The sequence below is a fragment of the Lipophrys pholis genome (assembly GCF_963383615.2).
Source record: "Lipophrys pholis genome assembly, chromosome: 3".
In the NCBI taxonomy this organism is placed as follows: Eukaryota; Metazoa; Chordata; class Actinopteri; order Blenniiformes; family Blenniidae; genus Lipophrys; species Lipophrys pholis.
In genome coordinates, this window is record NC_137627.1 from 13112091 (window position 1) to 13139426 (window position 27336).

General features: G+C 39.5%; 2 protein-coding genes across 2 annotated transcripts; both read right to left on the reverse strand.

The window, feature by feature from the left end:
• Positions 1-400: 400 nt before the first annotated feature.
• On the reverse strand, positions 401-3228 carry LOC308107399 (extracellular calcium-sensing receptor-like; the record flags this gene model as incomplete). The annotated part of the gene is made up of 5 exons (XM_080459720.1): positions 2956-3228; positions 2011-2841; positions 1678-1899; positions 1465-1588; positions 401-1305 (listed from the first exon to the last, which is right to left on the reverse strand). Exons 1-5 carry the CDS (start codon positions 3202-3204, stop codon positions 401-403), a joined length of 2331 nt encoding a protein of 776 aa, XP_080315846.1. The 5' UTR covers positions 3205-3228.
• A 2190-nt stretch (positions 3229-5418) lies between these two features.
• Positions 5419-26845, reverse strand: LOC308107400 (uncharacterized protein; the record flags this gene model as incomplete). Its single annotated transcript, XM_080459721.1, has 13 exons — positions 5419-6317; positions 7523-7646; positions 7738-7959; positions 8704-8913; positions 12181-13064; positions 13155-13278; positions 13430-13660; positions 13820-14623; positions 14748-15018; positions 15125-15348; positions 25290-25517; positions 25637-26446; positions 26591-26845. The coding sequence occupies 13 exons, from the start codon at positions 26843-26845 to the stop codon at positions 5419-5421; spliced, it is 5286 nt and encodes a 1761-aa protein (XP_080315847.1).
• Between the last annotated feature and the right edge of the window lie 491 nt (positions 26846-27336).

Consider the following 27336-nt stretch of genomic DNA (forward strand, 5'->3'; position numbering starts at 1 on the left):
GTTGCCCTCCAGTGCAGATGATACAATTCTTATTTCCTCCTTCATGATTATGGATGATATCACTGCTGTTAGATTATCAGACAGAATTACGCTTTAGTTATTTTATTCTTTACTTTCAAGTTACAAAACACACAAGAGAGAATAATGTTCACATATGAGACATGAAAAAAATCAGTCACCTTAATTTCTATGCATTTATTTTTTTTGCATGAGACAAATATTTTCATATCACAACTCTAAAATAAATCAAAAGCATATGAACAATTATGTATTTGTTTGTTCATTGATTCAATAAGTTATTCACAAGACACAGCTTTTTAATCGGACATAAAAAGAACGTGCATAATGTCTAATCTTGCTGCCCCACATTAAAGTATGTTTCATAAAGGTAGTAAAGACCTCATAACTTTCTGTCTCCCATAACATGTTTCTTTGTATTTTTTTCTGGCTTCAATAATATTATATAACATTTCGGTGCAAAGATGCTGACTAACAATCCAAATGCTGAAGACAAAATTGCAAACGTTTCCACTGCTACAGTGAACTTTCCCGGAGAGCTGATATATGCAGGGATAAAGGTGATCCACACAGCACAGAATATTAACATACTAAATGTGATGAATTTGGCTTCATTGAAGTTGTCAGGTAATTTTCTTGCTAAAAACGCCAGGGCCAAACAGATGATTGCTAGAATTCCTATATAACCCAGAACTGAGTAGAAAGCAGCCTCAGAGCCCGGGTTACATTCTAAAACTATCTTCTTGTTACTGTATTTGAAAACCATATCAGGGAAGGGTGGGTTTAATTTCAGCCACAATACACATATAACTATTTGAATCAAAGTGCAGGAACAAACAATGATCCGTTGTTGCGCAGGACCGAACTTTCCTGCTAATTTGCTGCCGGGAACAGTGGCTTTAAATGCTGTGACGACAACAATAGTTTTCCCCAAGACACAAGAGTTACAAAATGCAAACGTCACACCGAAGGCCGTGTGGCGCAGCATGCATGTCCAGACTGTTGGTCTGCCAATGAAAGTGAGAGGACACAGGAAGCACAGGAAGAGAGAGAACAGTAAGAAACTGCTTAGTTCTGTGTTGCTGGCCTTTACAATAGGAGTGTCCCTGTAATGGATAAAAACCACAATTGTGGCTAATGACAGCAGGGCCCCAACCAGGGAAACTACTGTAATAGCTATTCCCAGCGGTTCACGATATGTCAGGAACTCAATAATTTTAGGAACACACTCATCCTTCTTCTCATTAGACCAGTACTCCTGTGGACAGGGTTTGCAGTCTGAGGCACCTGTTGGGGGGAAAAAAGAGAGAGCATGTGGTATAATTTTAGATCTCATGGTTTCAAAAAGCACATATATCCACGACTCTAAACCTTGTACAGTATACTGGCTTCCCTATGTTCAGTGGAATATGGAATACTTTAAATGACATTGAAATGTGTATATACCCATTGAGTTGGCTATAGTTCCAGCAGCACACGGTATACAGTCAAAACAGCAAGTGGGTTTTCCCTTAATTTGAGCTTTTCTGGTTCCTACTGGACAAATATCAGAGCAGAGGGATGTGGGTACCTGAGAATGAAAAGGAATTATGAAACATTTCCTTCAATAAAACACAAAGCTAAGGAAAAAAATTGCATTTAGATATAATATTTTTATACTGTTTTTCCGGTCCTCCACACTATTTGATCCTCCTTGATGCTGAGCTTGTAGTCACCATTCACCGAAGAAGAGAAATGACCCATGGTCACATGCTGCACCTGTCCATTTTTCAGCTGCCAGTTAATAAGGTCATATGAAGCAGGGGGGTCGCCATTCTCATCAAAAAAGATATCATCCCCAAACTGATTCCTGAAATTGACTTTTTGTAGTTGATCAGTGACCTGAGGGGAAACAAATAGAATATTCATGAAATATTAAGAAGTCTTTTTTTTTCTCAAAAAAGAAAGACATTTTGCATACATTTGGTTCTGTGTTGTTCTCTTTATTCCCACCTGTTTTGGCTGAATATCTGAAATTTTCAAACATGGCTGCATGCTTCTTTCACTGTCTGATTTGCAGAATATCAGCTGATGGAGGGCATGCGCCACAGCATAAACTCCTTTATACACATTGTAGGACACTCTGAGCTGTGTCACATCAAAGAACACATCCTGGGAATTCACCAACGTCTCATTTCCAGAGCATATTTTATTTGGAGGCTCAGTGTCAGTGCCTGTGTGCATCCCAGGTGAAACAGGTCTGCAGCCCACCATAATCTCCCAGAAATCCTTAACAAAGGCTGCATTTGGATCTGCATAAGGACTTATAGCTGTAAGAAAAGGTTTTAAATTTGGGATTGCCATCTTTTGCACCACAAATCCAAGGGATCCCCCAAAAGCTTGGTACATTTCAGGGGTGGAGGGTCGGGCCGCTGTTATCCAGGCCTCACTCGCAATCCACTGAATACCTGTGATATTCTGTTTCAGCACCTCTTTCATTAAAGGGTAAAGGTCACCCTCAGGAACAAAAGCTAGAATTACTTTGACAGTTGACTGTTTGATCATTTCCACGACTTTTAAGATTTCATCCAGGGTATACGTTCGAAGAACTGTTCCAACAAAAGCAACACAGACCCCAAAGTTTTTAACCTCTTCAGTAAAAGCCAGAATCCCATTCCGCCCATAATCATTGTCTGACTGTATGGCACCAATCCACTTCCAGCCAAAATGTCTGATCAGAGCTGCCAAAGCTTTTGCCTGAAAGTAGTCGCTGGGGATAGTACGAAAGAAAGACGGATATTTATCCCTGTTACTCAGACAGGCACATGTTGAGAAGTAACTTACCTAGAAAAGAAGAAATAACACAAAAATAGGTTAATAAAAAGGCAAATAAATATCACAAACAATAATAATAAATGACAAATGGCATTGTATCCATAAAAGATGTTTCTTTCTTACTACTGGCACTTGAAATGGTCCCAGAGTCCCAGCCACAGCTAAGGATTGAGTTGATCCAGACTCTGCTATGAGAGCAGATACAGCTGGAGGACAAGTAACCATTTCTGCCTCCTCTGATCCGCCTGCCAGTGTCAGTGCAGCACGCAAAGTGTTTGTAGGAGAGGCACATGAGTCGAGGATCCTGTATCCAAGCGTTATGTTTGGAAGGAGAGCAGAATCTTTGTTGATTTCTTCAATGGCAAATATCATGACTTGAGTCCATCGAAAAACGCGCAGGTCGAGTCTGAAAGTTTTTTTGTTTTTTTTTAAATAAATGTAAGAAATTATCAAGTGACAGAACTGCAGCTCCACATGTCCATACAAAAGCAGATATAAAAAACAAAACAATACATGCAAGTGTGAAGCACACAAATACTAATCATACCCTTCACAGTTAACTTCCTGAGGCTCCCTCTCAAATGAAGAAGAGCTGATTATCTCTTTGTTGAAAACTGGGAAAATCCCCCCTATCATTATGCTCCCATCCTTAAACAAACTTGGCATGTTAAAATTGCCTAACAGTTCGCAGCCAGACGCTGTGTTCACACTGAGAACACAAACACATATCAAAACAGCCCTGTGCATGATGGTGCCACATGATCTAATGCATGTAAGGACACAGCTTTTATAACTGCTGTGCTGTTAACGGCAGGTTGACTTCTTTCCCTCGTGACACCGCAGTCTCACATTGGCACAATTGGGAAAAGTGACGTCTTCAATAATGATCAATACAGTGCTGTCCATATGTGTTCTAACAAATGTTTTTAATAAATGTATAGAGTTAATTGAAATTGACAATCTTCATTGCCCAATTTCAGGGTGCTGTAACTGAGACTGTAGCGTCAGTTTCATGCTCTTTGCTCAGGTAGTGTGCACACTGTGGTCTTCTGCTGCTGCAGCTCATCAGCTTCAAGATTTGACCTGTTGTGCACGCAGAGATGGTCTTCTGTATGCCTTGGTTGCAACAATTGTGTATTTACGTAAGTTAGCCTTTTGCTCGGACCTCTGGAAACAATGAAACAGTTTTACCCATTGATTGGATTTTATTTATTTATTTTTTTGTATTTTCATGTGCACTGGATTGACTTCCCCTTTTTGTCAGTCATGCTGAGGTAATGTGATTCATCTGTATTTGAGGACTGCTGCTGCTTAAAGTTCAATACCCTTGACCGTTCATGTATTGAGGAGCTGGCATCAATGTTACCACCATCTTGGATAAGGACCCATTAATCTGTCCATTGAAAAAGGTCTTCACACAATGCGTGATCACATTTGCTGCTGGGATTAGACTCTGTTTATTCTTGTTGTACCAAATGTGCTCAGATAAAATTATCCAAAAATTTAGAATTTTGTTCAAAGTACACTCAGAATGCTATAGAAAACTGCAGACAGCTGATACTGAAACATATCTGATCGTAGATGTGGTGCATGCCTCTGCTGGTCTCTCACTTTGTTTAGTGAGTAGCAAAACAATCATAACTCTGTGACTCATGTCTCTGGTCTTTAGTATATATACGGTGTGTGTGTGTGCGTGTGTGTGTGTGTGTGTGTGTGTGTGTGTGTGTGTGTGTGTGTGTGTGTGTGTGTGTGTGTGTGTGTGTGTGTGTGTGTGTGTATGTGTAGCAGTTGTGGTTGTCACCAAGGAGTTCCCCCACAGAGATACAGGGACACAGCTTCAAAACGCCATTCTTTTAATAAATTAAATGAAAGCTAAATTCAAAAACAACACGCAGACCCATAACCTCTTACAGGCTCTTCCATGTGTCTGTGTGCGCCGTCTGTCTCTCGGGGGCGGAATGGTCATCCAGCGCATTCCCCAACTGGGACAGCAGCAACTCAAGGAGATTGGCTTGCTTCACCTTCTGCAGCAGGTGTGACACCATCAGCTGATGGTCCTGCTCCGCCTGCTCCCGCTGTAGCTGGGTGAAGTCTCCGAGCAGCTGAGCCGACGCCTCCTCCGCTGTCGAGCCTCTGCTGCAGGGGTGTTCCTCCATGCTATGTGGGTCTGACGGGGAAGCTACTGTGGCAGTGATGCACAGGTCGCCATCGGGTTCTCCCACAGAGGCACAGAGTCAGATTTCCAAAACACCATTATTTTATTACTTTGGACCCTGAAGCTCATTTTGACGATGTAAATAAGTTTGCCCTTGATCTAGCATCATTACATGTGGCATTTTTTTTACTTTTAGATTGTTGGAGGAAGCTGGAGTACATGGAGAAACCCCAGGTGGACCATGACAACTCCACACAGAAGCCAGTGGAGCAAGGTGCACTAACCACGATGCTTGTTGGACTCAGCTATACATTATAAAAAAAACACATTGCTTTTCGTGTGAACTAAACTATCTAATAAATATACTATGCATTTTTTTTAAGAAAAAAAGGGACTCCACCACCTTTAAAATGTAAATATTTTTATTGCAATCAAACTTTTCCCATAACATTTTTCTTTGTATTTCTTTCTGGCTTCAATAATATTATATAACATTTCGGTGCGAAGATGCTGACTAACAATCCAAATGCTGAAGACAAAATTGCAAATGTTTCCACTGCTACAGTGAACTTTCCCGGAGAGCTGATATATGCAGGGATAAAGGTGATCCACACAGCACAGAATATTAACATACTGAATGTGATGAATTTGGCTTCATTAAAGTTGTCAGGTAATTTTCTTGCTAAAAACGCCAGGGCCAAACAGATGATTGCTAGAATTCCTATATAACCCAGGACTGAGTAGAAAGCAGCCTCAGAGCCCGGGTTACATTCTAAAACTATCTTCTTGTTACTGTATTTGAAAACCATATCAGGGAAGGGTGGGTTTAACTTCAGCCACAATACACATATAACTATTTGAATCAAAGTGCAGGAACAAACAATGATCCGTTGTTGCGCAGGACCAAACTTTCCTGCTAATTTGCTGCCGGGAACAGTGGCTTTAAATGCTGTGACGACAACAATAGTTTTCCCCAAGACACAAGAGTTACAAAATGCAAACGTCACACCGAAGGCCGTGTGGCGCAGCATGCATGTCCAGACTGTTGGTCTGCCAATGAAAGTGAGAGGACACAGGAAGCACAGGAAGAGAGACAACAGTAAGAAACAGCTTAGTTCTGTGTTGCTGGCCTTTACAATTGGAGTATCCCTGTAGTGGATAAAAACCACAATTGTGGCTAATGACAGCAGGGCCCCAACCAGGGAAACTACTGTAATAGCTATTCCCAGCGGTTCACGATATGTCAGGAACTCAATAATTTTAGGAACACACTCATTCTTCCTCTCATTAGACCAGTACTCCTGTGGACAGGGTGTGCAGTCTGAGGCACCTGTTGGGGAAAAACGTGGCAATCCGTGGTTATGATCACAGAAAATGAAAAATAATGCTTTGTCAAAAGCCAAACATACATGTTAAAACAGTAAAATATAACGTAGTGCATTGATAATGACATATTATTGAACAGTAATAGGGCCACTCAAGAGAAATTGTATCTATAAAAGGTAGATTTTTTTTCTTTTCATTATGCACTTTGAGAAAAAACGTTTAAATACAATATTGACAATAAAGTTGAAATCCATCCAGTGATGAGAATAAAGTGGAAATGTCTCCTCTGGTCCATCCCTATAACTCCTCTGTGTATCTCTTCCAAGCTCATTTGGTTTATCCTTTGGATGTTCAACTCGAGATTGACACAGACCCCGTAGGTGTTTGAGCACCCACCAGGGGTTCGCCAGTCAAAAAAAGGAATAATCAAAACTGCATCTTTAAAATTCATAAGTGCATTTCAAAAAGTATTTTGTTTTGGTCAGGAATCGAACACAGGCCTCCTGTGTCACAGGCAAGAATTCTACCACTGAGACATCCCATGTATATATATATATATATATATATATATATATATATATATATATATATATATATATATATATACATACATTTGCAATATACATTTGCAATATATTTGCAATATATATATATATATGGGATATTCAGAAAACAATGAAATCTTTTGTACAAGCAGTTGCTCAAAAGCAGCAGGCAACCTTCTATAGTCACAATTCTGTGATTTTTATATGTTTCACATTATATCATATTTTATGTATTACATATTAATTGTGCACCCACCGGCAAAAATAAAAATTGGCACCTATGTAAAGCGGAACAGTCACAGTTTTTGACACAGTCTCTTCAAACTCCTAATACTGTTTGTCAGTAATTTCTTTATTACAAAAGCTGATTCTGAAGTATAGTTCCACCAGTTCATCAAACTGACTGGAAGGCATTTTTTAGAAGCGGTCACATATAGTAATCTCAACTTTATTCTCGACATCGTATTTTGAATTATTCCTTGAAGTCCACGTTGTCTTCAAAAAATTTAACACAAACACAAATGTTTGCTCAATACTGGCAGTTTGCTTCTGCTTCTGAGTGTCATTCAATAATATCTGAATCTGAATTCAACTTCTAAATCACAGCATTTAATTCTCTGGATGCAATTTCTATTTGGTGTACGCTTTTGAAATGTGTGTCTACCTGTTGAGTTGGCAATAGTCCCATCAGCACACGGTATACAGTCAAAACAGCAAGTGGGTTTTCCCTTAATTTGAGCTTTTCTGGTTCCTACTGGACAAATATCAGAGCAGAGAGCTGTGGGTACCTGAGAATGAAAAGGAACTATGAAACAACATTTCCTTCAACAAAACACAAAGTTAAGGAAAAAATTGCATTTAGATATATTATTTTTATACTGTTTTTCCGGTCCTCCACACTATTTGATCCTCCTTGATGCTGAGCTTGTAGTCACCATTCACCGAAGAAGAGAAATGGCCCATGGTCACATGCTGCACCTGTCCATTTTTCAGCTGCCAGTTAATAAGGTCATATGAAGCAGGGGGGTCGCCATTCTCATCAAAAAAGATATCATCCCCAAACTGATTCCTGAAATTGACTTTTTGTAGTTGATCAGTGACCTGAGGGGAAACAAATAGAATATTCATGAAATATTAATAAGTCCTTTTAAAAAAAAAAGAAAAAGAAAAAAAAGAAAGACATTTTGCATACATTTGTTTCTGTGTTGTTCTCTTTATTCCCACCTGTTTTGGCTGAATATCTGAAATATTCAAACATGGCTGCATGCTTCTTTCACTGTCTGATTTGCAGAATATCAGCTGATGGAGGGCATGCGCCACAGCATAAACTCCTTTATACACATTGTAGGACACTCTGAGCTGTGTCACATCAAAGAACACATCCTGGGAATTCACCAACGTCTCATTTCCAGAGCATATTTTATTTGGAGGCTCAGTGTCAGTGCCTGTGTGCATCCCAGGTGAAACAGGTCTGCAGCCCACCATAATCTCCCAGAAATCCTTAACAAAGGCTGCATTTGGATCTGCATAAGGACTTATAGCTGTAAGAAAAGGTTTTAAATTTGGGATTGCCATCTTTTGCACCACAAATCCAAGGGATCCCCCAAAAGCTTGGTACATTTCAGGGGTGGAGGGCTGTGGTGCTGTAATCCAGGCCTCACTCGCTATCCACTGAATACCTGTGATATTCTGTTTCAGCACCTCTTTCATTAAAGGGGAAAAGTCACCCTCTGGAGTAAAAGCCATAATTACTTTGACAGTTGACTGTTTGATCATTTTCACAACTTTTAAAATTTTATCCAAGCCGTATGTACGTTTCACTGTTCCAACAAAAGCAACACAGACCCCAAACTTTTTAACCTCTTCAGTAAAAGCCAGAATCCCATTCCGCCCATAATCATTGTCTGACTGTATGGCACCAATCCACTTCCAGCCAAAATGTCTGATCAGAGCTGCCAAAGCTTTTGCCTGAAAGTAGTCGCTGGGGATAGTCCGAAAGAAAGACGAATATTTATCCCTGTTACTCAGACAGGCACATGTTGAGAAGTAACTTACCTAGAAAAGAAGAAATAACACAAAAATAGGTTGAAGCCAAGATTTGAAAATCCTCAAATGTGTGAGTTAGTAAAAACATCATCTCTTACTACTGGCACGAGAAATGGTCCTAGAATCCCCGCCACAGCCAAAGATTGAGTTGATCCAGCCTCTGCAATGACAGCAGATATCTTGGGGGGACAAAAAGAATTATTTTCTATCTTTTCTGCTGTACTTGCTAAGGTCAGTGCAGCCCGTAAAGTATTTGTTGGAGATGAACAGGAGTTCTGGATCCGATAGCCAAGTGATATATTTGGAAGGAGAGCAGAATCTTTGTTGATTTCTTCAATGGCAAATATCATGACTTGAGCCCATCGAAAAGCACGCAGATCAAATCTAAAAGCAATCAAGTGGTTGAAAAAGATGCGATTACATCACTGCTGCTGTATAAATAAGATTTCAAAAGAAAGAATAAAGAAAGGTTTGATTCAATACAACTCACATGGCACAGTTCACACTCCGAGGCTCCTGCTGGTATGTTGAAATGCTGCCAATCTCTTTGTTGAGAACTGGAAAAATGCCTCCGATCATTATGTTACCCTGCTTAAACAAGCTTGGCATGTCAAACCTACCAAGCATCTCACAGCCAGTCGCTGCATTCAAGTAGAGTACGGAACAAAGAAACACCACAGTTGCTTCATGCATGTTTGCAGCATATGTTTTCATTTTTTTTCTATGTAGGTGTGGGTCTTATAACAACTGAAATAAAGTCAAACATGATGTCATAAGGTTTGATAATTTCCCACAAGGCATAGCAAAACGCTTAACGATTGGTCAGGTCATTTTAAGTTTGTTTTTTTTAATTTTTTGAAATAAGTGAATCTAACAAATGTTTTAGAAGACATTTTTTCACAATTGAGAAATGTTATGTATTTCTATAAAAAACACACATTGTTTAATTAGTGTTTGATAGTCTTTATGAAAAATATTCAAATTTATAGGAAGAATTGTGTAATCTTTGTCAATAGCTCCCAGGTTACATCACTGACTGACTCCAAATCAGTGTTGGATTGTATAACTACTTACGATTATTAGCATTTAATGATCTTTTGGAAAAGTATTAACATTTTTATGAAACATTTTTTTATCTGTGGTCAATAGCTTCTTGGTCATGTGACCCACTGACACCAAATCAGTGTTGGATCATATAAATACTCATGATTGTTGAGGCACACCTCGTTTCATTAGGGTTGAATGGTTTTTATGAAAAATGTTAAAACGTTTTATGAAAATCACTGTAATTTTGCTCGATAGCTCCCAGGTTACATCACCCACTGACTCCAAATCAGTGTTGGATCATATAACGACTCACAATTATCAAGACACATATCATTTAATTAGCATTTAATGGTCTTTATGAAAAAAATTCACATTTTTATGAAAAATACTGTAATTTTGCTCAATAGCTTCTTGGTCATGTAGACGATTGACTCCAGATCAGTGTTGGATTGTATAACTACTTATGATCTTTGAGATTTTTAATGTTTTTTTAACAAAATTCATGTTTCCATGAAAAATACTGTATTTTTGCTCAATATCTACTAGGTAATGTGACCCACTGACTCCAAGTCTGTATTGGATCACATCAGCTGATGAAGATACAGCTCTTTCTATGGTCGCTTTTAAGAAAAAATACTTTATTTAAGCTTAAAAACTCCCAGGTTACTGACTCCAAATCCGTGTTGGAACACGTCTACCAAATATCTACACAGGCTGGTTAAGACACACAAGTTTCTAATCAGAGATAGAAACCCAGAGTCTAAGATAGGCTCTGCTCCAAGACTTTACCGTAAAGTTCACTATATGAACGACCATAACAATAACGCAGCGGCTCAGTCCACCAAACAGAAACCAGAGACGGCTGGCTTGACCGTAGTGCCATTAGTACCCGACTACAGTAATCCAACAACCTGTCGATACTTCATTATTTATGGCCATGAGCTCCAATGATTTACTGACAGATTTAGGCCACGTTTACACACGTACCTGGGTATTTAGAAAATGGTGATATTTCTCTGCGTTTGAGCCCTGCTTTTACACAAAAGCGCAGCTATTAGTCACCACAAACGATGAGTTCTGAAAACTCCAGCCACGGTGGAGGTTTGAAAAAACTCTGTTTCGCCATTTGTACCTAAATGGTACAGGTGGGGATTTACGTCACCTTTCGCGACATAGTGTTTTTTCCAGGATTCAGATTGGTTGTCATGGCTCCATTCTTCCTGTTACACTGCCTCCTACAGGTTTGCGATGCTCATAGTAGCTCTGAACCAGGTGAACATACGGGACCGTGTCAATGAAGATTTATTTTTTAATATCCATTTTTTATAAAAACCCGGGTATGTGTGAACGTGGTCTTGGACAAATTTGTGAGAAATTATTTAAGAGAAATTGGCCTTTTGAGTACATAGAATAAAATGGGAGCAAAAATAAAAGTATTGCATTAATATTTTTGTTCAGTGGACATTATGGTTATGGCCTTGCTAGAATTAACAGGGAATGAGCAATATTTGGCTCTACTTCCACTTAAAAAAACCATCAAATAATCATTCATCTCTGACCTATGCATTTATATTGAAACTAGAAGTGGTGATGAAATCATGTGGCCTTCTTATCTGAATTCAAATAATTAAGTTTTTGTCCATGTAGTTTATTGAAAACTAAATCACATTATGAAACCCCTCACTTTCATGGTTTCCTTGCCTTGTGTTTGTTTTCTAGTGTATGGAATTCATTTATAAATTAATTATAATATACAACATTAACTAAATGGTTATCTTTGGAGTTTTCTATTCTGAATCTCCAGAACAGTCTGTATGAGCCTCTGGATGGGCTCAAGGAAAATAGTTTTATTAGTATAACAAGCCAGCTGAGGCACATGCCTTTATGACATCTCAGGATTTACAATTACAATTCTTACAAGGTGAAACACTCTAGCTGAACATTATTGACCTACTAGATTTCTTACTCTCGCTATTGCTTACTATAACTATGTTCTGTTACAAACTTAAACTTTGGCATAATCTCTGTCTGCAGTTATTTGGTCATTAAAAAGGAAGCCCCCACATCATTGATTGCATTGTATCCATTTATTTGAATTACAGTAAGAGTTTGTTCAACTACAAAAAGCTGCCTCATTGTACAAGTGAACTTCTAAAACAGCTCCTACATTTTTGAGCACAAACACAAAACTGTATTTTAAATGGCAGCTTTTTGTTGCATTTTTAGTGCCAAGTGCTTTTTTGAGTTTTGTTCGGGACGGAATATTATGATGTAGCATTTTGGAACAAAAATGCAAACCAGCAAACCGAAACTGGATGCCAGAATGGCAAATATCTCCACCGCTACAGTGAACTTCCCTGGAGAGCTGACATATGCTGGTATGAACGTGATCCAGACCGCACAGAATGTCAACATGCTGAAGGTGATCAGTTTGGCTTCGTTGAAGGTATCAGGCAATTTTCTAGCAAGGAAAGCAAGAATAAAGCACAAGATGGCGAGGATTCCGATGTAACCGAGCACAGACCAGAATCCAACAGGGGAACCCAGTGCACACTCCAAAATGATCGTATCTTTGTAATGTCTCATATTCTTGTGAGGGAATGGAGGGTTGATTGTCAGCCAAAGTATACAAATGAGAACTTGAATTAGGGTGAAAAACAGGACGCCGAGTCTCAGCTGCCCCGGCCCAACCCATTTCATTATGTTGGTACCAGGAAGTGTTGCCCTGAACGCCATTAAAACCAGAACAGTTTTACTCAGAACACAAGAAATGCACAGGACAAAAGTGATCCCAAATGCTGTGTGCCGCAGCATGCAGGACCATTCAGTGGGTCGGCCGATGAAAGTCAGAGAACAAAGAAAACACAGCTTTACTGAGAAGAGCAGCAGGAAGCTCATCTCAGAGTTGTTGGCTCTCACTATGGGAGTATCCTTATGAGTCCAAAATATTGTTGATATCAGGAGAGAGAAAAACACCCCAATAATACTAACCGCAGTTAATAGTGACCCCATGATCTCTTTGTAAGAAAGGAATTCAGTTGGTTTTGGGAGACATCGGTCTCTGTTTTCATTCGGCCAAAATTCAGGTGGACATATAAGGCAGTCTGGAGCATCTGTGAAAAAAAACCAACATCAGACAGGAGAAGAATTAAAAAATATTTAAAAAGACAATTGTAATTGTATCTTTGGGTCATGATTGTTACCTGTCTGGTTGCTGATTGTTCCCTCAGGGCACTCAAAGCAGTCAAAGCAACACAAAGGTCTGTTCTTGTTTATGGCCTTGCGAGTCCCAGGTGGACACGGCTCTCTGCAGACAGACCTTGGAACCTGATTAGACATAACATGGTTGAACTCTAATGATACAACAAAATATGCCAGTTTTGCAGGCATATTTTGTTGTATCATTAGTTTTGCCCAGCGTCATTGAGAAAAAGACTGTAACACATCTCAAATAATGGAAGGTCGTAAAGGAAATCACCTCAGTACTGTTTCCTCCCCAAACGATTTTGACATCTTTCTTCAGTTTAAATCGTCCATCTAATTCAAAAGAGGTATCATACTGGCCAATATTTATAATTTCAACAGAGCCATCTTCTTTCATTTGCCAGTTTACTATTTCATACTGGGCAACTGCATCACCATTTTTATCAAAGAAAACCTTGGCACCATTCTTTGTTGTGAAGTTTACATATTTAATATGCTCCAACACCTGCAGAGAGAAATATATTACACATCGGCACACAAAAAATACATGTTAGTAAAACAAAAGCATTCGACACTTCTTTTTCAAAATAATTTAGTAATTCAAACAGGGTTGTTTTTTTTCACAATTTATGTCAACAATAGACAAACTAACATATTTACTTACAAACTTCGGCTGAACTTCATTCATGCTGACACAGGGCTTTCCTGTGGTTGGATTTGAGCCGTTTTGACATTGCAGGAGTGAATGCAGCGCATATGCTACTGAATATACAGATTTGTACAGATTATTCTCTCCCCTGAAGTATGCCACCTCCGTGTAGTCACTGGAAACTCTCTTCAGATCCTCATTACCAGTGCACTGAACTGAGGTATTTGATGGAGAGAAGCTGCAGTCAAAGAACTTCTCCCAGAAAGCTTTAACGATAGCACTGTGTGGCTCATCGGATGGCTTCAAGCTGAGCAGAAATTCACCAAGACCTGGTATGGATGTCTTCGGAAGGGCAAAACCCATTGCCCCCTGTAAAATGCTCTTTCTCTCAACAGAAGCCAAGTATCCCTGTGTGATCCAAGCTTCTGTGCCAACCCACTGCTTTCCAGTTATGTTGTAAGCTTCCAATTTGGCCAAGAACAATTTGGTGTAAAAAAAAGATGCGAACAGAAGAACCACCTTTGATGTAGATGACTTGAGTGTCTCTACAATAGTGGTGAATGATTTTGCAGACGCCCTTGAGTAAGACAGCCTATATTCAACACATATTCCCTCTTTTTTTGCCCCCTGCACAAACTCAGCCGTACCCTCTTCTGAATATACGCCTACACTGTAGATAACCCCCACCCAGCGCCAGTCGAAATATTTCATAAGCTGTACCAGACCAGAGATTTGAAACCGGTCACTTGGAACTGTCCTGAAAAAGGTTGGGAAATTTCTTTTGTCACTTAAACAGGCACAGGTAGAAAGGTGGCTCACCTAAAAAGACATAAAAAAAAATAATTAAAAGTCATTGTATAAGGATTGTGCATGTTTCTGGACAGATACATACATTAACATTGCAACAAGCATGTGTAGGTCGCGCCCCATTATTTGGTCTCACCTGTGGAATTGATAGTGGGCTCAGTATTCGGTTTATGCCTACACTCACTCCAGAGGATGAGTGCCCTAAGAGAGCCTGGATCCGACCACTGCAGCTGTTTGAATCATTTCCATTTACAGCCTCCACAGCTGCCCGTATCAGGTTCTCAGTCCCACAGCCATTGTACAGCCTGTAACCCAGAGTCACTCCCGGTAGGAGTGCAGAGTCTCGGTTGATCTCCTCCACAGTAAAAATCATTGTCCTGGCAAATTTCAGCTCTCTGTCATTCCACCTAGAAAGACAGTGTTAAGGGACCACACGAAGCCATTAAGCTGATCATTTTCCAGCACATCTTTTTTTACCTTTACCCTGTAAGACATTTTAAGCATGTCACTTACTTTGAGCAGTAGAACGTTGGAAGTTCCCGGTAGTCACTTTTTACCAGTTTTCGTGTACTAGTCATGGAAACAATTCCTCCAATCATAAGGTCACCTTCTTTAGAAAATTCCATGAACCCTGTTTGCCCAATCAGTTTGCATGTTTGATTTTCTGACTTTATCCTTGCCAACAGGGTGAATACAATAAAAATGATCCAACCCATCATGACACACCCTCCCCTCCACTAAAGCAACTGTGGCCTGAGCGCTGACCTTTATAGATTTTCTTTCTGGTGTAAGAATAATGCCAACAGCCAATGTGTGCATGTTACCTATCCTCGAATGAATATTTTGATCATCACACGTCACTGAACCTAATGTGGCTGATTGACTTTAGAGGACACAAAGGTCTGAATTAAATGGAGTTATTGAAATGAAAGTTTTGAATCAACAAAACTCACAGCAGAACTAAATTTGTGCAAACATGCTGTATTTTACACTTAATTTGGACATTTTTATAAAAAGGTTGTCATTTCTAATAAGACTCATTTCGGCTTGTATCACAGGTTTACGATTCACGTTGTGTTATGTGGGAGATATTTGTATTACATTTTAGGCTTCTAGTTACCTCTCATGGATTGTTTAAACACTGCAGCCTACATTAGTGCGGTTTCTGTCCTTCTGTGGGGCTAATATAGCAAGAAAATTACTTTTGTCTCTACTTGTGTGCGTATTTAGATATTTTAATGTGGGTAATGCTATTTTTTGTTTCTGTATTTTATATTGTATGTATAGGATTTAGCTATGCATGTTTGAAACAACTTGTATGTTTTTAATGTCCTTGGTGGATGTGTACTAAATTGGCAATGGAAAATTGGCATGTGTTCCCAAATGCACAACATACTGGGAAGGGTTGATGCTAACACGGAATGTGATTTTCAATTTCTGAAATGTTTGTGCTGTTTATTATTGTGTCTGTTCTGGATACAGCATACTGCATTATAAGATATTTTCTGTGCTGTATCCCATCGAGGTCTTGCAATGTGATGGATCATCTCCCATTTTGCATTTATTCTGATACTTAGATATTTACGTAATCATGTTAAATCTGTACCAAAAAAAATTGGAGGTTGCCCCAAAGGATAAAGGACGTCCAAGCTGGTATCAGCAAGGTGGACCAATTCTTATGAGTGGAGTTTCCCTTTTTACGTAAATAACAAATCAAATGTAATGATTGAACATGTTCTCAAAGCAGCCTCTCAGTTTAGCACTTGCCTTAATGGAGATATGTTTTTTTTCTATCTTTATCGGAGTCTCTGAATCAATCTTCCAATGGACCAATTTGTCATGGTTCTTGTTCAGTGATATTTTGCAATTCTGACTGTCTTTCGTTTCAGGCTCCTTGACTTCCCCTCCTTGTGTCTGATTGCTGCTCTCTGCCCCTATATGTCTTTCTCCTGAGTGTGTGATTGTCTGCACCTCCTGGCAGCAGTATATTCAGGGGTTTTATTGTGTGTCCCGCCTGCCGGTTAGTCTGTGTTTCAATAGTGATTGTGTCCCTGTAATTTCTGCGGTCCTTGTGCTCCAGGCTTTTCTCTGTTTGAATTTTGGGATTTTGCCTTGACAATCGCTGACACAAGTTCCAGGAGGCCATTCATATTTATTTTGGGAGGATAATACTGTCGTTATCCAATACTTACATTTTCTTTTTATATTGATCGATACATATACAGTATATCAATACAAATATGTTATTGTATGTTTTCACACACCTTTTTGTACAGCTCATGTAAGGAGGTGTCTAAAATATAATATTTGGAAGGCAGGTCATTTCAAGGATCCAAAGACTTTAAATTAGGGTCAAAAACTCCACATAAATATAAATGATCAGAATTGAAATAACCTAATTAAAATATGAAACTGAACATTTAAAATTTTTAATTTCCATTTTCTCAATGGCTTTTATTTATCATATGACAGCTTTAAAGATACAGCACCTTCAAATCACCCTGTTGAACCTCACAACCAGTACAAATACAATGGTACTCTTGAATTTAAGGTAGGCAAACAGTGCTACATAAAAGACAACACTCAAGATATTTAATGTCAGTCATGATCATTTGTATCAAACTGGGAAAGGTCACAGGAAGTACAAAGTAGTGAGTAGCTGAGTACTTATATAAAGTATGGCTTTAGCCCAGTGTTTCAGGCTTTTATTTGGTCCAGAAATGTTGAAAGTCATCCAGAGAAGGACCACACTAAAAGGTACAGCCATAAATTGCTTCTTTATGGGACAGAAACCTCTTATGACCTTATGAGCTGCTTTGCAGATGATAAAAATGTGGACAGTTCTCCCCAGAGGACAATGCAGAGACACCATTACGACACAGGACTCAGCTGATGTAGATGTTGTCGTTAAGAAACAGGGCAGTGTGAGGCTGAACAGCATTATGATTGTGGAGTTTTTACCATGAGTATGGCCGACTCTGTTTGATGGGAGCTTTATTCTTGAACTGTAGATTGCGAGCAGCAACATGGTTGGTAAAAATATTACTCCAACCTTCAATCTGCATAACTTTGCAAGTCTGACACTCTCCACCCTCCTTGAAGAAACACTGACGAAGTCTGTAGGAAATTAAGAAATTGCTGTCATAGTCAAGTAGACTCTGCTTGGAGTGATGAACACATGTTATTGGATTACCTGGTGAAGTTAGCAATGCTTCTTCTGGACAGTGGTCTGAATAGCACATAGATGAAATCTGCAGATTGATACACAAAATGAGTTCGTCTTCCACTTGTAGATGCAAATGTATGCAGCTGAAATAACTATCTATGACCAATGTGTCATTGTGAAATTATTTTTTTTCATTTCCTAATAATATAGATTATCTTCCTGCAGGAATATACCCAGTTGTAAATCCTATAATGCTTGCTAATCATGTACAACCACTTGCAACGCTGAAACATGCTTTGTGTGTCAGACACATTTCAGTCTTGCACATTTGACTGTCAATTTCATATTGCTGACAATTTGGTGCACAAACCTCAGTGGAGCAGATCCCAATGTAGGCACTTCCCAATACTTCAGAGTGAACCGGGATCACTTGACGGGCGGACGTAAAACATTCTAGTATTGCAGGTGTATACTGTTGGTACACAAAACCAACCCGGGATTTGAATTGCAGGCCCCAAATACAGATATGAGCCATTGTTTTCCAATTGTAGATCTGCAGAGGGACAGCTCTCAGGGGAACAGAGTGGCATTTCTTCTTGTAATCCAGGTTTTTGCTTTGAGTATCCACTTTTGTCTGTATAAAGGAAAGCTAAAAACAAGCAAACAATATTATTGAAACATTTTATCAGGATTTGGCGTGTGATTTCTGACCAAATTAATCTGATACCCACCTCTGCTGTAGGTAGATCACAGCTGGCGTTTAACAGGAATTGTAGGACAAGTTGAGGCGTTTGGCTCTGACAGACATGCCTGTTTTTCTTCTTTGCATTCACATCGTCTTTCGACTTTTGCAACTTGTAAACAGGCCCAATGAAGTTTAAATATACACCAGTAAAAGCAGTAATGCCTTTTGGGCACCTCTGGGTAATAATGTTCTCCAAGATAAGGCTGACTTCACAAGATCTGAAAATGCAACAGAAAATTGGAGACATCATGTTAGATTGCACTTTTCACATATTAGGATTAATTCAAATTACCCAGCCAACTCTGAAAAACGTTTAAGAGACACTTACAAATGTCATCGTGTAATTAAATGCATATTGGGGGCGTAATAAGACAGAAGTGAGACCATTACTTTTATATAATTACAATAAATTGGCGCCAGATTGTAAATGACTCAAATGCTCTAGAGATCATTTAATTGTCTTTTGAGGGCTCCCTCAATATGGTATTTAGACTCAGATTATTCAGGTAGACTCCCTGATGAGAAAATCATTAAATTACATGCTGTCTGCTGATAGATCTGTGGGAAACAACACCAGGGTATTCCAGTCCTGACAAAAAAAAAAAGGTGTTAATGAGCAAGACGCAGCGCAATTCAGAAGGAAATGGACAGGTGACACTTTTAACTACTCAGCAGTTTACTCACCTCCGGCTTGGAATAGTTACTTCTGCTATGTCATTGCTTTGAGTGACGGTGTTTTCACATGAAGCAGTTAAGGCCTTTATCGTTTCTTCACCTTGCCCATGTTGACTGAGCTCACCACACTGGTTCAGGCCGAGCCATCTGCCAGACGACACCATCCAAGTCAACAGTGCGAGGAAGAAAAATGTGACTGTTGTCATCTCGTAGCCTTACGTTTGGAATGCGCATTTCAGGAAAAGGATGTGTTTTATAGCTTCCTCTCTGATACCCAAATGTAGGAGGAATCTGAGCTGGCCACTCTCAGTAATCCATGCAAATCTTTCCTTTTTTCTGCTCCCAGACCTCAAGGATGTGAGGCATGAATAGTAGATATGACTGCAATACACATGGGATTTGTGTAGCAAATATTCTGAGACAGTTTTCTGACTCAAACAAAAAAATAAAATGTTAAATGTTAACTTTAGTTTCAAAGAGAGTTTTTTTTTTTTTTTACTTTTACTATTTCACTAAAACTCCTGTTGGTCTTGTTAATCCTAAACTCAGTCATTAAAGTTGCACACATGTTCAAGATATTGTACCTAATCTGTCACAGCAAGGCCACAATGATACAGCTATGCAAACATCAATAGTCATAAGAAGAAGAATTGCAAATTGCTTCTTCAAGTTATTGCTGTTTGGATTTTTTTTGTAAACATTGACGACAGAGACTTTCTCACAATTCTATCCATCACCTAATCTTTTTTTTTTTTTCAAACTTTCTTTTTATTTTCATTTTTAAACAATCACAAACAATAATGAACAAAAATACAGTGGGGCATCTCCAATATGTATGTTTCTCTCTCGGTCCGCTTTGTTAGTCCATTTAGTTGTTGGTGTCACGTTCTTTGTAGGTGTTCCATTTCTTCCAGTTCCTCTCAAATATGTGTCTCTTGAGTCTTAAGTGGTGGGTCATCTGTTCCATTGAATAGATCTCCCTGATGATCTCGAACCATTGATCCACGCTCGGCACCTCCACTCTGTGCCAGTTCCTAGTGATAGCCTTTTTACTGGAAATAAGTAAAACCTTCACCAGATATCGATCTTCCTTCTGCACGGCTTCATCAAGTTTACCAAGATACATGACAGCACAGCTGTTTGGTATGTCGTAAGCCAATATGGTGTTTACAGTTGCATTTACTATATTCCAAAACGGTGTTATTTTAGAACAGCACCAAAAAACATGTGAATGATGTCCCTCTTGATCACCACAGAGTCTCCAGCATGGTTGTTGGGTTTTTAATTGTCGAGTCTTAATTTGGGGTGTTATGAAGAATCGAGTGAGATTCTTCCAAGCAAACTCCCTCCAAATTGGTGAGCTGGTGGTAGAACATTGAGTCAAGCACATTTTGTCCCAGTCGTTAACTGAAATGTCAATCTTTAGCTCTGATTCCCATTTATTTTTAAGGTAAAGTGTTGAGCTTTCTCTATTCTCTTCAAAAGCTTTATAAAATGCTGAGATACCCTCCATCACCTAATCTTACAGAAGTTGGTATACGTAATATCAACAAAGCCAACAATTGGACAAAACAGGAATTAATCTTAAAATTACATTATGGCTGAATTAGAGACTTAATTGAAGACAAACAATTTTGTTTTGTTTTTCCTTTTTACACGAACATAACATAAGTATAAACGCAATTCATTTGTTTATGCTCCCATTTTTCACAAGTTGAACTTATAGATCTAATACTGTTTCTTGGTACACAAAAGGTCTATTTCTTTCAAAATATAGAGATGTGTGAATAGTTTTTCACACATTTTTCTAAGGCCTTGTTTACATGTACCCGGGTATTCACAAAAACAGTGATATTTCTCTGCATTTGGGCCTTGCATTTACACATAAACGCAGTGATGAGTCACCACAAAGGACGATTTCTGAAAACTCTGGCCACAGTGGAGGTTTTTAAAAAACACTGTGTCTTCGTTCGAATGTGAAGTGGGGTGTCACAATATGTGACAGAAGAATATGCACAGTTTTATCACACAGCACAAATGTTGCAAGTTTTGAGAGCGCATGCTGACTGCAAGAATGTCCACCAGAGCCGTAGCTGAATTGAACGTTCTACAAAGGTGTTTCAGAGAATTTGACAATACGTGGAATCGGCCTCATTTGCAAACCACAAGTAAACCCACCAGCCCGGGACTTCCACATCCATCATTTTCACCTCTGAAGGCCTTTCCATGCTCTCCGTCTCCACGTGTGCACAGTGTACGCATGATGTCAAAATCATCATCCGCCCCTGTGCGCGAGGGTGCGCGAGGGTGCGCGCCGACCCCTCTGCGGTCGACCGCGCGCGCCGACCCCTCTGCGGTCGACCGCGCGCGACCCAAATTTTGTGACCGTGCAACCAGTGTGTGCCGACTGGAACATATGTCAGATCCTACTGGGCGCTTGTGTGAGGAGATCCTCCGTCTCTCTGTCTGAACAATCACAATTTAAAAGCAAATAAAGAGCCGGATGGCTCAGAACTCCTGATGTGAAACATAAAATACTTTAGGAAAGGTGGAGAATGCCAGGGAGCAGAAGTGGAGATAGTTTCGGGATCATTACGTTACATTACATGGAATGCGCACGGATGTGAACCCAGAGTGTAGTATGGATGCAATCATGTGCGCACCCGCGGCCTGCCCACAGTCTGCAGATGCGCCTTGCAGAGAGCATGGAAAGGCCTTTAGATTGCCTGTGACCAGCCAGACGGCTGCTGCAACAATCAGTTTGCATAACCAAAATATTTCTGCAAACTGTCTGAAAAAGTCTAAAGGAAACTCATCTGCATGCTTTTCATTCTCATCAGGGTCACGACCTGACTGCATGTCATTGGTTACACCAGAACCTGACTTGGGCCACGTTTACACGTACCAGGGTTTTTACAAAAACATATATTTCCTCCTCTAAGTTTAAAAAAAAAATCTTAATTGACATGGACCCACATATACACCTGGTTCAGTGCTACTTTGAGCATGCCAAACCTGTAGGGGGCAGTGTAACGAGAAGCATGAAGCCATGATAGCCAATCAGAATTGCATTAAAGCTCATATCCAATGTTTAAATGGTTATATACAGGACACTGAGATTAGGAAACAACTTTAAAATTACTTTAAATACACATTTTATTTCAATAAGCCACAAACTTTCATTTCACAATCATTGTTAAAAGTAAAAAAAAAAGAAAAAGGATTGAAGTTGAGATGGAGTAAAAATCAAAACAAAACCTTAATTGAATAACATGCAACAGTCACATGTTGTGACACAGGTTTTAATTAATACAGACCCTATTTAGTTTGCTTGAAGCAATAAGCCACCTGTTCTTCCTGTTGTTGTGTCACAGGTTGGAGCAATCTGCTGCAATGTTTATTCCCTTGTGTCCGCTGTTTGTAGCCCTGCTGCACCTGCCACACTGGAGTGGAGTCATGGATGCAGCAGATGGGGTCCTATTTGCCTATCTCTGTTTTTCCTCCAGTGTTGTTTTGTATGTCTTGTGATGATTTTTTTTTATTTTTTATGATGCATCACGGAAATGTTTGTAGGAATAACAGCTTCAGGCTATTGTTTTTCTTTGTGTCAAAAGTTGTAAGCGTTATTTTTCATGCCAAAGGTTGTATTATATCACTAATATCATAAAAGTAACTATTCTTTTCCCGTCTTCTTAATAAACATATATTTTACATTATCGGTTTACAATATTAGTGACATTCACCCAGGCACACACTCAAACAGCAATGAATGTGGCTCTCATGCAATGTGCTGAAACGCAAACCAATTTTTCAAGGATCTTCCATCCATCCATCCATCCATCCATCCATCCATCCATCCATCCATCCATCCATCCATCCATCCATCCATCCATCCATCCATCCATCCATCCATCCATCCATCCATCCATCCACACACACATTCACACTCACTTAGACTGTGGGAAGAAAACCGCAATACCTGAGGAAACTCACGCACACACGGGGTGAACATTCAAGCTCTACACAGAAATTCCTCGGCCCGTATGAGAACCCAGATTTCCTCGCGGTGAAGTGGGAGCACAAATCACTTCACCACAATGCGGCCTTAAAAAAGTATGGATTCATATGTTCATACTTTAAAACTTTTTTTTTTTTTTTTCGGCTCCGCATTGAAAATTAAATGTCCTTATGTGGTGACGATCTGTGAAGCCTGAGCTTGTAATTGTTGTATTATTTTTGTGCGTGGACAAAATTTCGCAAGTGTGTTGACCAAACGACTCCACGTGGATTTTGTAATTTGGTTATTGTTTGCGTTGCTTACAGAGAATGTAAAATGGCTTATTTATTCCTGTAGATGACTTGGTCTTGTTTTATTTTACGTATTTTATGAACTCTCCATCTGCCCTCATTTTTAAATGAATAAATTAAATAAATTACTAACCCTAAATCTGAACAGAGTTTGTAGTCATAACAATAATTACAATGTCACAGTGACGTTGTTTACTCTCTGCAATAACATACAATGCTTCTTATTTGTCCCAACAACTATTGGAAAGGAAACTTATCCATTATTGTAGCTTGGCTGTATTTATGTACAATTCTTTCTTTCTTGCGTTCAATATTCATGTTTGAGTTGTGATGTGTTTGAGTTGTATAGAATAAATACATGTCGACAACATTATTACATATGTTGAAAGTTTTATTTACTTCAATTGTATCAATTGCTATAAAATACATATACATAGGACCACAAAATGAGTTTTTAATCACAACATGGCAGCATGTAAAAAGTGGAACATGAAGGTTTTAATAATTAATATCACTATGAGAAATCTTTCCCATTATGTGTCTCTTAGTATTCTGTTCTGGCCTCAACAAGATAATGTAACATTTTGGCAAAAAAATGCAGAACAGCAGTCCATAACTGGAAGCCAAAATAGCAAATATTTCCACAGCAACTGTGAACTTTCCAGGGGAGCTGACGTAGGCTGGGATAAATGTGATCCACACTGCACAGAAGATCAGCATACTAAAAGTGATGAATTTAGCTTCATTAAAGTTACCTGGTAGTTTCCGGGCCAAAAAGGCAAGTGCAAAGCACAATAATGCCAGAAGTCCTATATATCCCAGAACAGCCCAAAATCCTAAAGCTGAACCCAGATCACATTCTAAAAGTATCCGATCATTAAACAGCCACATATTCATGTAGGGAAAAGGTGGATTAATTGTTAGCCAAAGAATACAAATCAAAACTTGTATGAGAGTGAAACTGAGGACGCTGAGTCTCTGCTGTGCAGGCCCAAACCATTTCATGACGTTATTGCCTGGAAGTGTGGACCTGAAGGCCAATAAAACTACTATTGATTTCCCAAGAACACAGGAGATACAGAGGACGAAGGTGATGCCAAACGCTGTGTGTCTCAGCATGCAGGACCACTCAGAGGGCCGGCCGATGAAGGTCAGAGAACACAGGAAACACAGAGTCAAAGAGAAGAGCAGCAGGAAGCTCAGCTCGGAGTTATTGGCTCTGACTAAAGGGGTTTCTTTGTGGCAATAAAGGACTATGGTTGTGATCATCGTCAGAAAAACCCCAAGCAATGAAAATAGTGCTAACAGTGTCCCCAGGATTTCATTATATGTGAGGAATTCTATTTGTTTGGGGATGCAAGTGTTCCTTTGTTTGTTGGACCAATATTCCGATGGACATTTCATACAGTGTATTGAATCTGTAATGAAAAACAAGGGAAGGAACCAGTGAGGGAAAAAGTCAGACGTCAAAATTGAAGATCGAAATTAGCCTTTTTTTTTTACACTGGAATACATTTGATTTACTTGTTATATTGCTGATCTCGCCTGCAGGACATGGAATGCAATCATGACAGCAGGCTGGCTTGCCTTTCTGGAGGACCTTATGAGTTCCTGGGAGACATTTCTCGCTGCAAACTGACAGAGGCACCTCCTGCAAACATGAAAACACCTGTCGGGGGTGTATATTCTTGTACATAAAAACAAATGATAAAATACAAATATGAAATAGCAATATAAAAATGTTCGAAATGATTTTAGTGAAGTGGTTCGCATTACTTCTTTACCTCAGTCAACCCATTACCCCAAACAACAGGGATGTTGTTCATGATAAACTGATGACTGTCTGGAAGAGAAGCATCATAAATGCCGACTGTTTCTCCTGCCAGACTTCCTTTGTTGGTGATTTGTAAATTAACAAGCTCGTATCTGGCTGGAGAGTCTCCATCACTGTTGAAATAAACTCGCTCCCCTTCCTCAGTGACAAAATTTACAGTCTTGAGGTTTTGCAAGACCTTGAACAGAAGTAAAGAGAATATAAATAACTGATTCACTTACAATCACCTGGCACTGATTTTGATAATGCAGTCTGATGTCACAATTATCATTAGTGTTTCCCTCACGTGTTTCTCACCTGCCATGGCTGAATCTGTTTTGGGTCTGCGCAGCTCACATTAGAGAACAGTCCTCCTCCATCATCACATTTAATCACTTTGTCCAGAGCGTGCGCCACTGCATAAACTGACCTATAGACATTGTTGCTAAACCTTAACTCAGACACGTCGGTGAATTGTGAATTGACATTTTGCAAACTCTCAAAGCCACTGCAGGGCCGTCGTGTTGTAACACCTTCACCAAGAGAGCAGTCAAACACGTCTTCCCAGAAATCTCTGACAAACGGACTGTCGGGAAACTGTGAGGGATGGAGCTGCTTCAGATACTCCCCCAGCCCCGAGATATTCGCTTTGGAGACAGTGAAACCTAGGGAGCCCTGTAAGACGCTGTATCCTTCACTGTCAGTCAGAGAGTGATCTGTGATCCACGCGTCGCTTCCAATCCATTGCAGTCCCGTGATGTTCTCTTTGTATAGTGCAGCAGAGAGCAGCTTAATCTCTGTATGTGACATGAAAGCCATGATCACTTTGGAAGTGGACTGCTTTATGGTCTCTGTTATTTTCAGGACACGTTCTGGTGGATCGGATGATGAAAATGCTTCAGAATACTCAATACACACTCCGTATTCTTGTGCAGCTTGGATGAATGCTGCAATGCCATTGAATCCGTATTCATTTTCCACGGCTATTGCACCGACCCAGGTCCAACCAAAGTGCTTGACCAGCTTTGCCAGGGCCCTGCTTTGGTAGTAGTCGCTGGGGATAGTTCTGAAAAAACTGGGGTACTTTTTTCTATTGCTCAGACAAGCACAGGTGGCAAAGTGGCTGATCTGCAATAAAAAAAAATGCACAGATATGTCACAGAGTGAAAGAACAGACACATGCATTCATATATGAGTGTCATTTAAGGCCACTTGTTATAATTGATTTTGCAAATTGAGTCTGAAGTGGACACACTTTTTGACTTTGCTTACCACAGGGATTTCAAACCTTCCAACTACTTGTGCAAAAGCAATGGTTGGCCTTGAGCCCGAATGCCCCAGTATGGCTTGCACGGTCTCAGTTTTAGTGCAGTTGTCATCCCGGATTTCTCGTTTCAGTCCGCTTGCCAGAGCAAGAGCAGCTCTCAGTATGTCCATTGTTCCACAGCTACCGTAAATCTTGTATCCAAGTTTAAAATTAGGCAGCATGTCAGGGTTTCTGTTGATCTCGTTGATAGCAAAGATCATTACCTGTGCAAACTTAAATTCTCTGAAATTGAAGCTGAAAAAGGACAACAGATTAATGAATGAAAATGAAACAGTATAGCATTATAAAATACAGCTAAAAAGAACAACATCATAAGACCTGAATGCACGAAAAAAACGTAAAAATTGTTATTATAGATATAAAAGTTATAATGTCCTATAAATACACACTTTTTGCATTTTCTGATTTCTGGAATTGTCTGAAATGTATCAGTTACATAATCTTGCCCTGTGCGGAATGAAAAAATGCCACCGATAAAAAAATCCCCATCCTGGGTTAGTTCAGGTGGTTGTGCTAAGCCTTGCAACTGACACACAAAATGTCCTCTCCCTATTAACAGAACCGAGATGATCAGCTCCAGTAGTGGCATGGCTCCGCTCTACGAGCTGAGCCAATCAGCTCCACATCTCATCCCTGGGCTTTATACATATCCAACAACAGAAGGGGAGGATTTTACAGTTTGATTTTATCC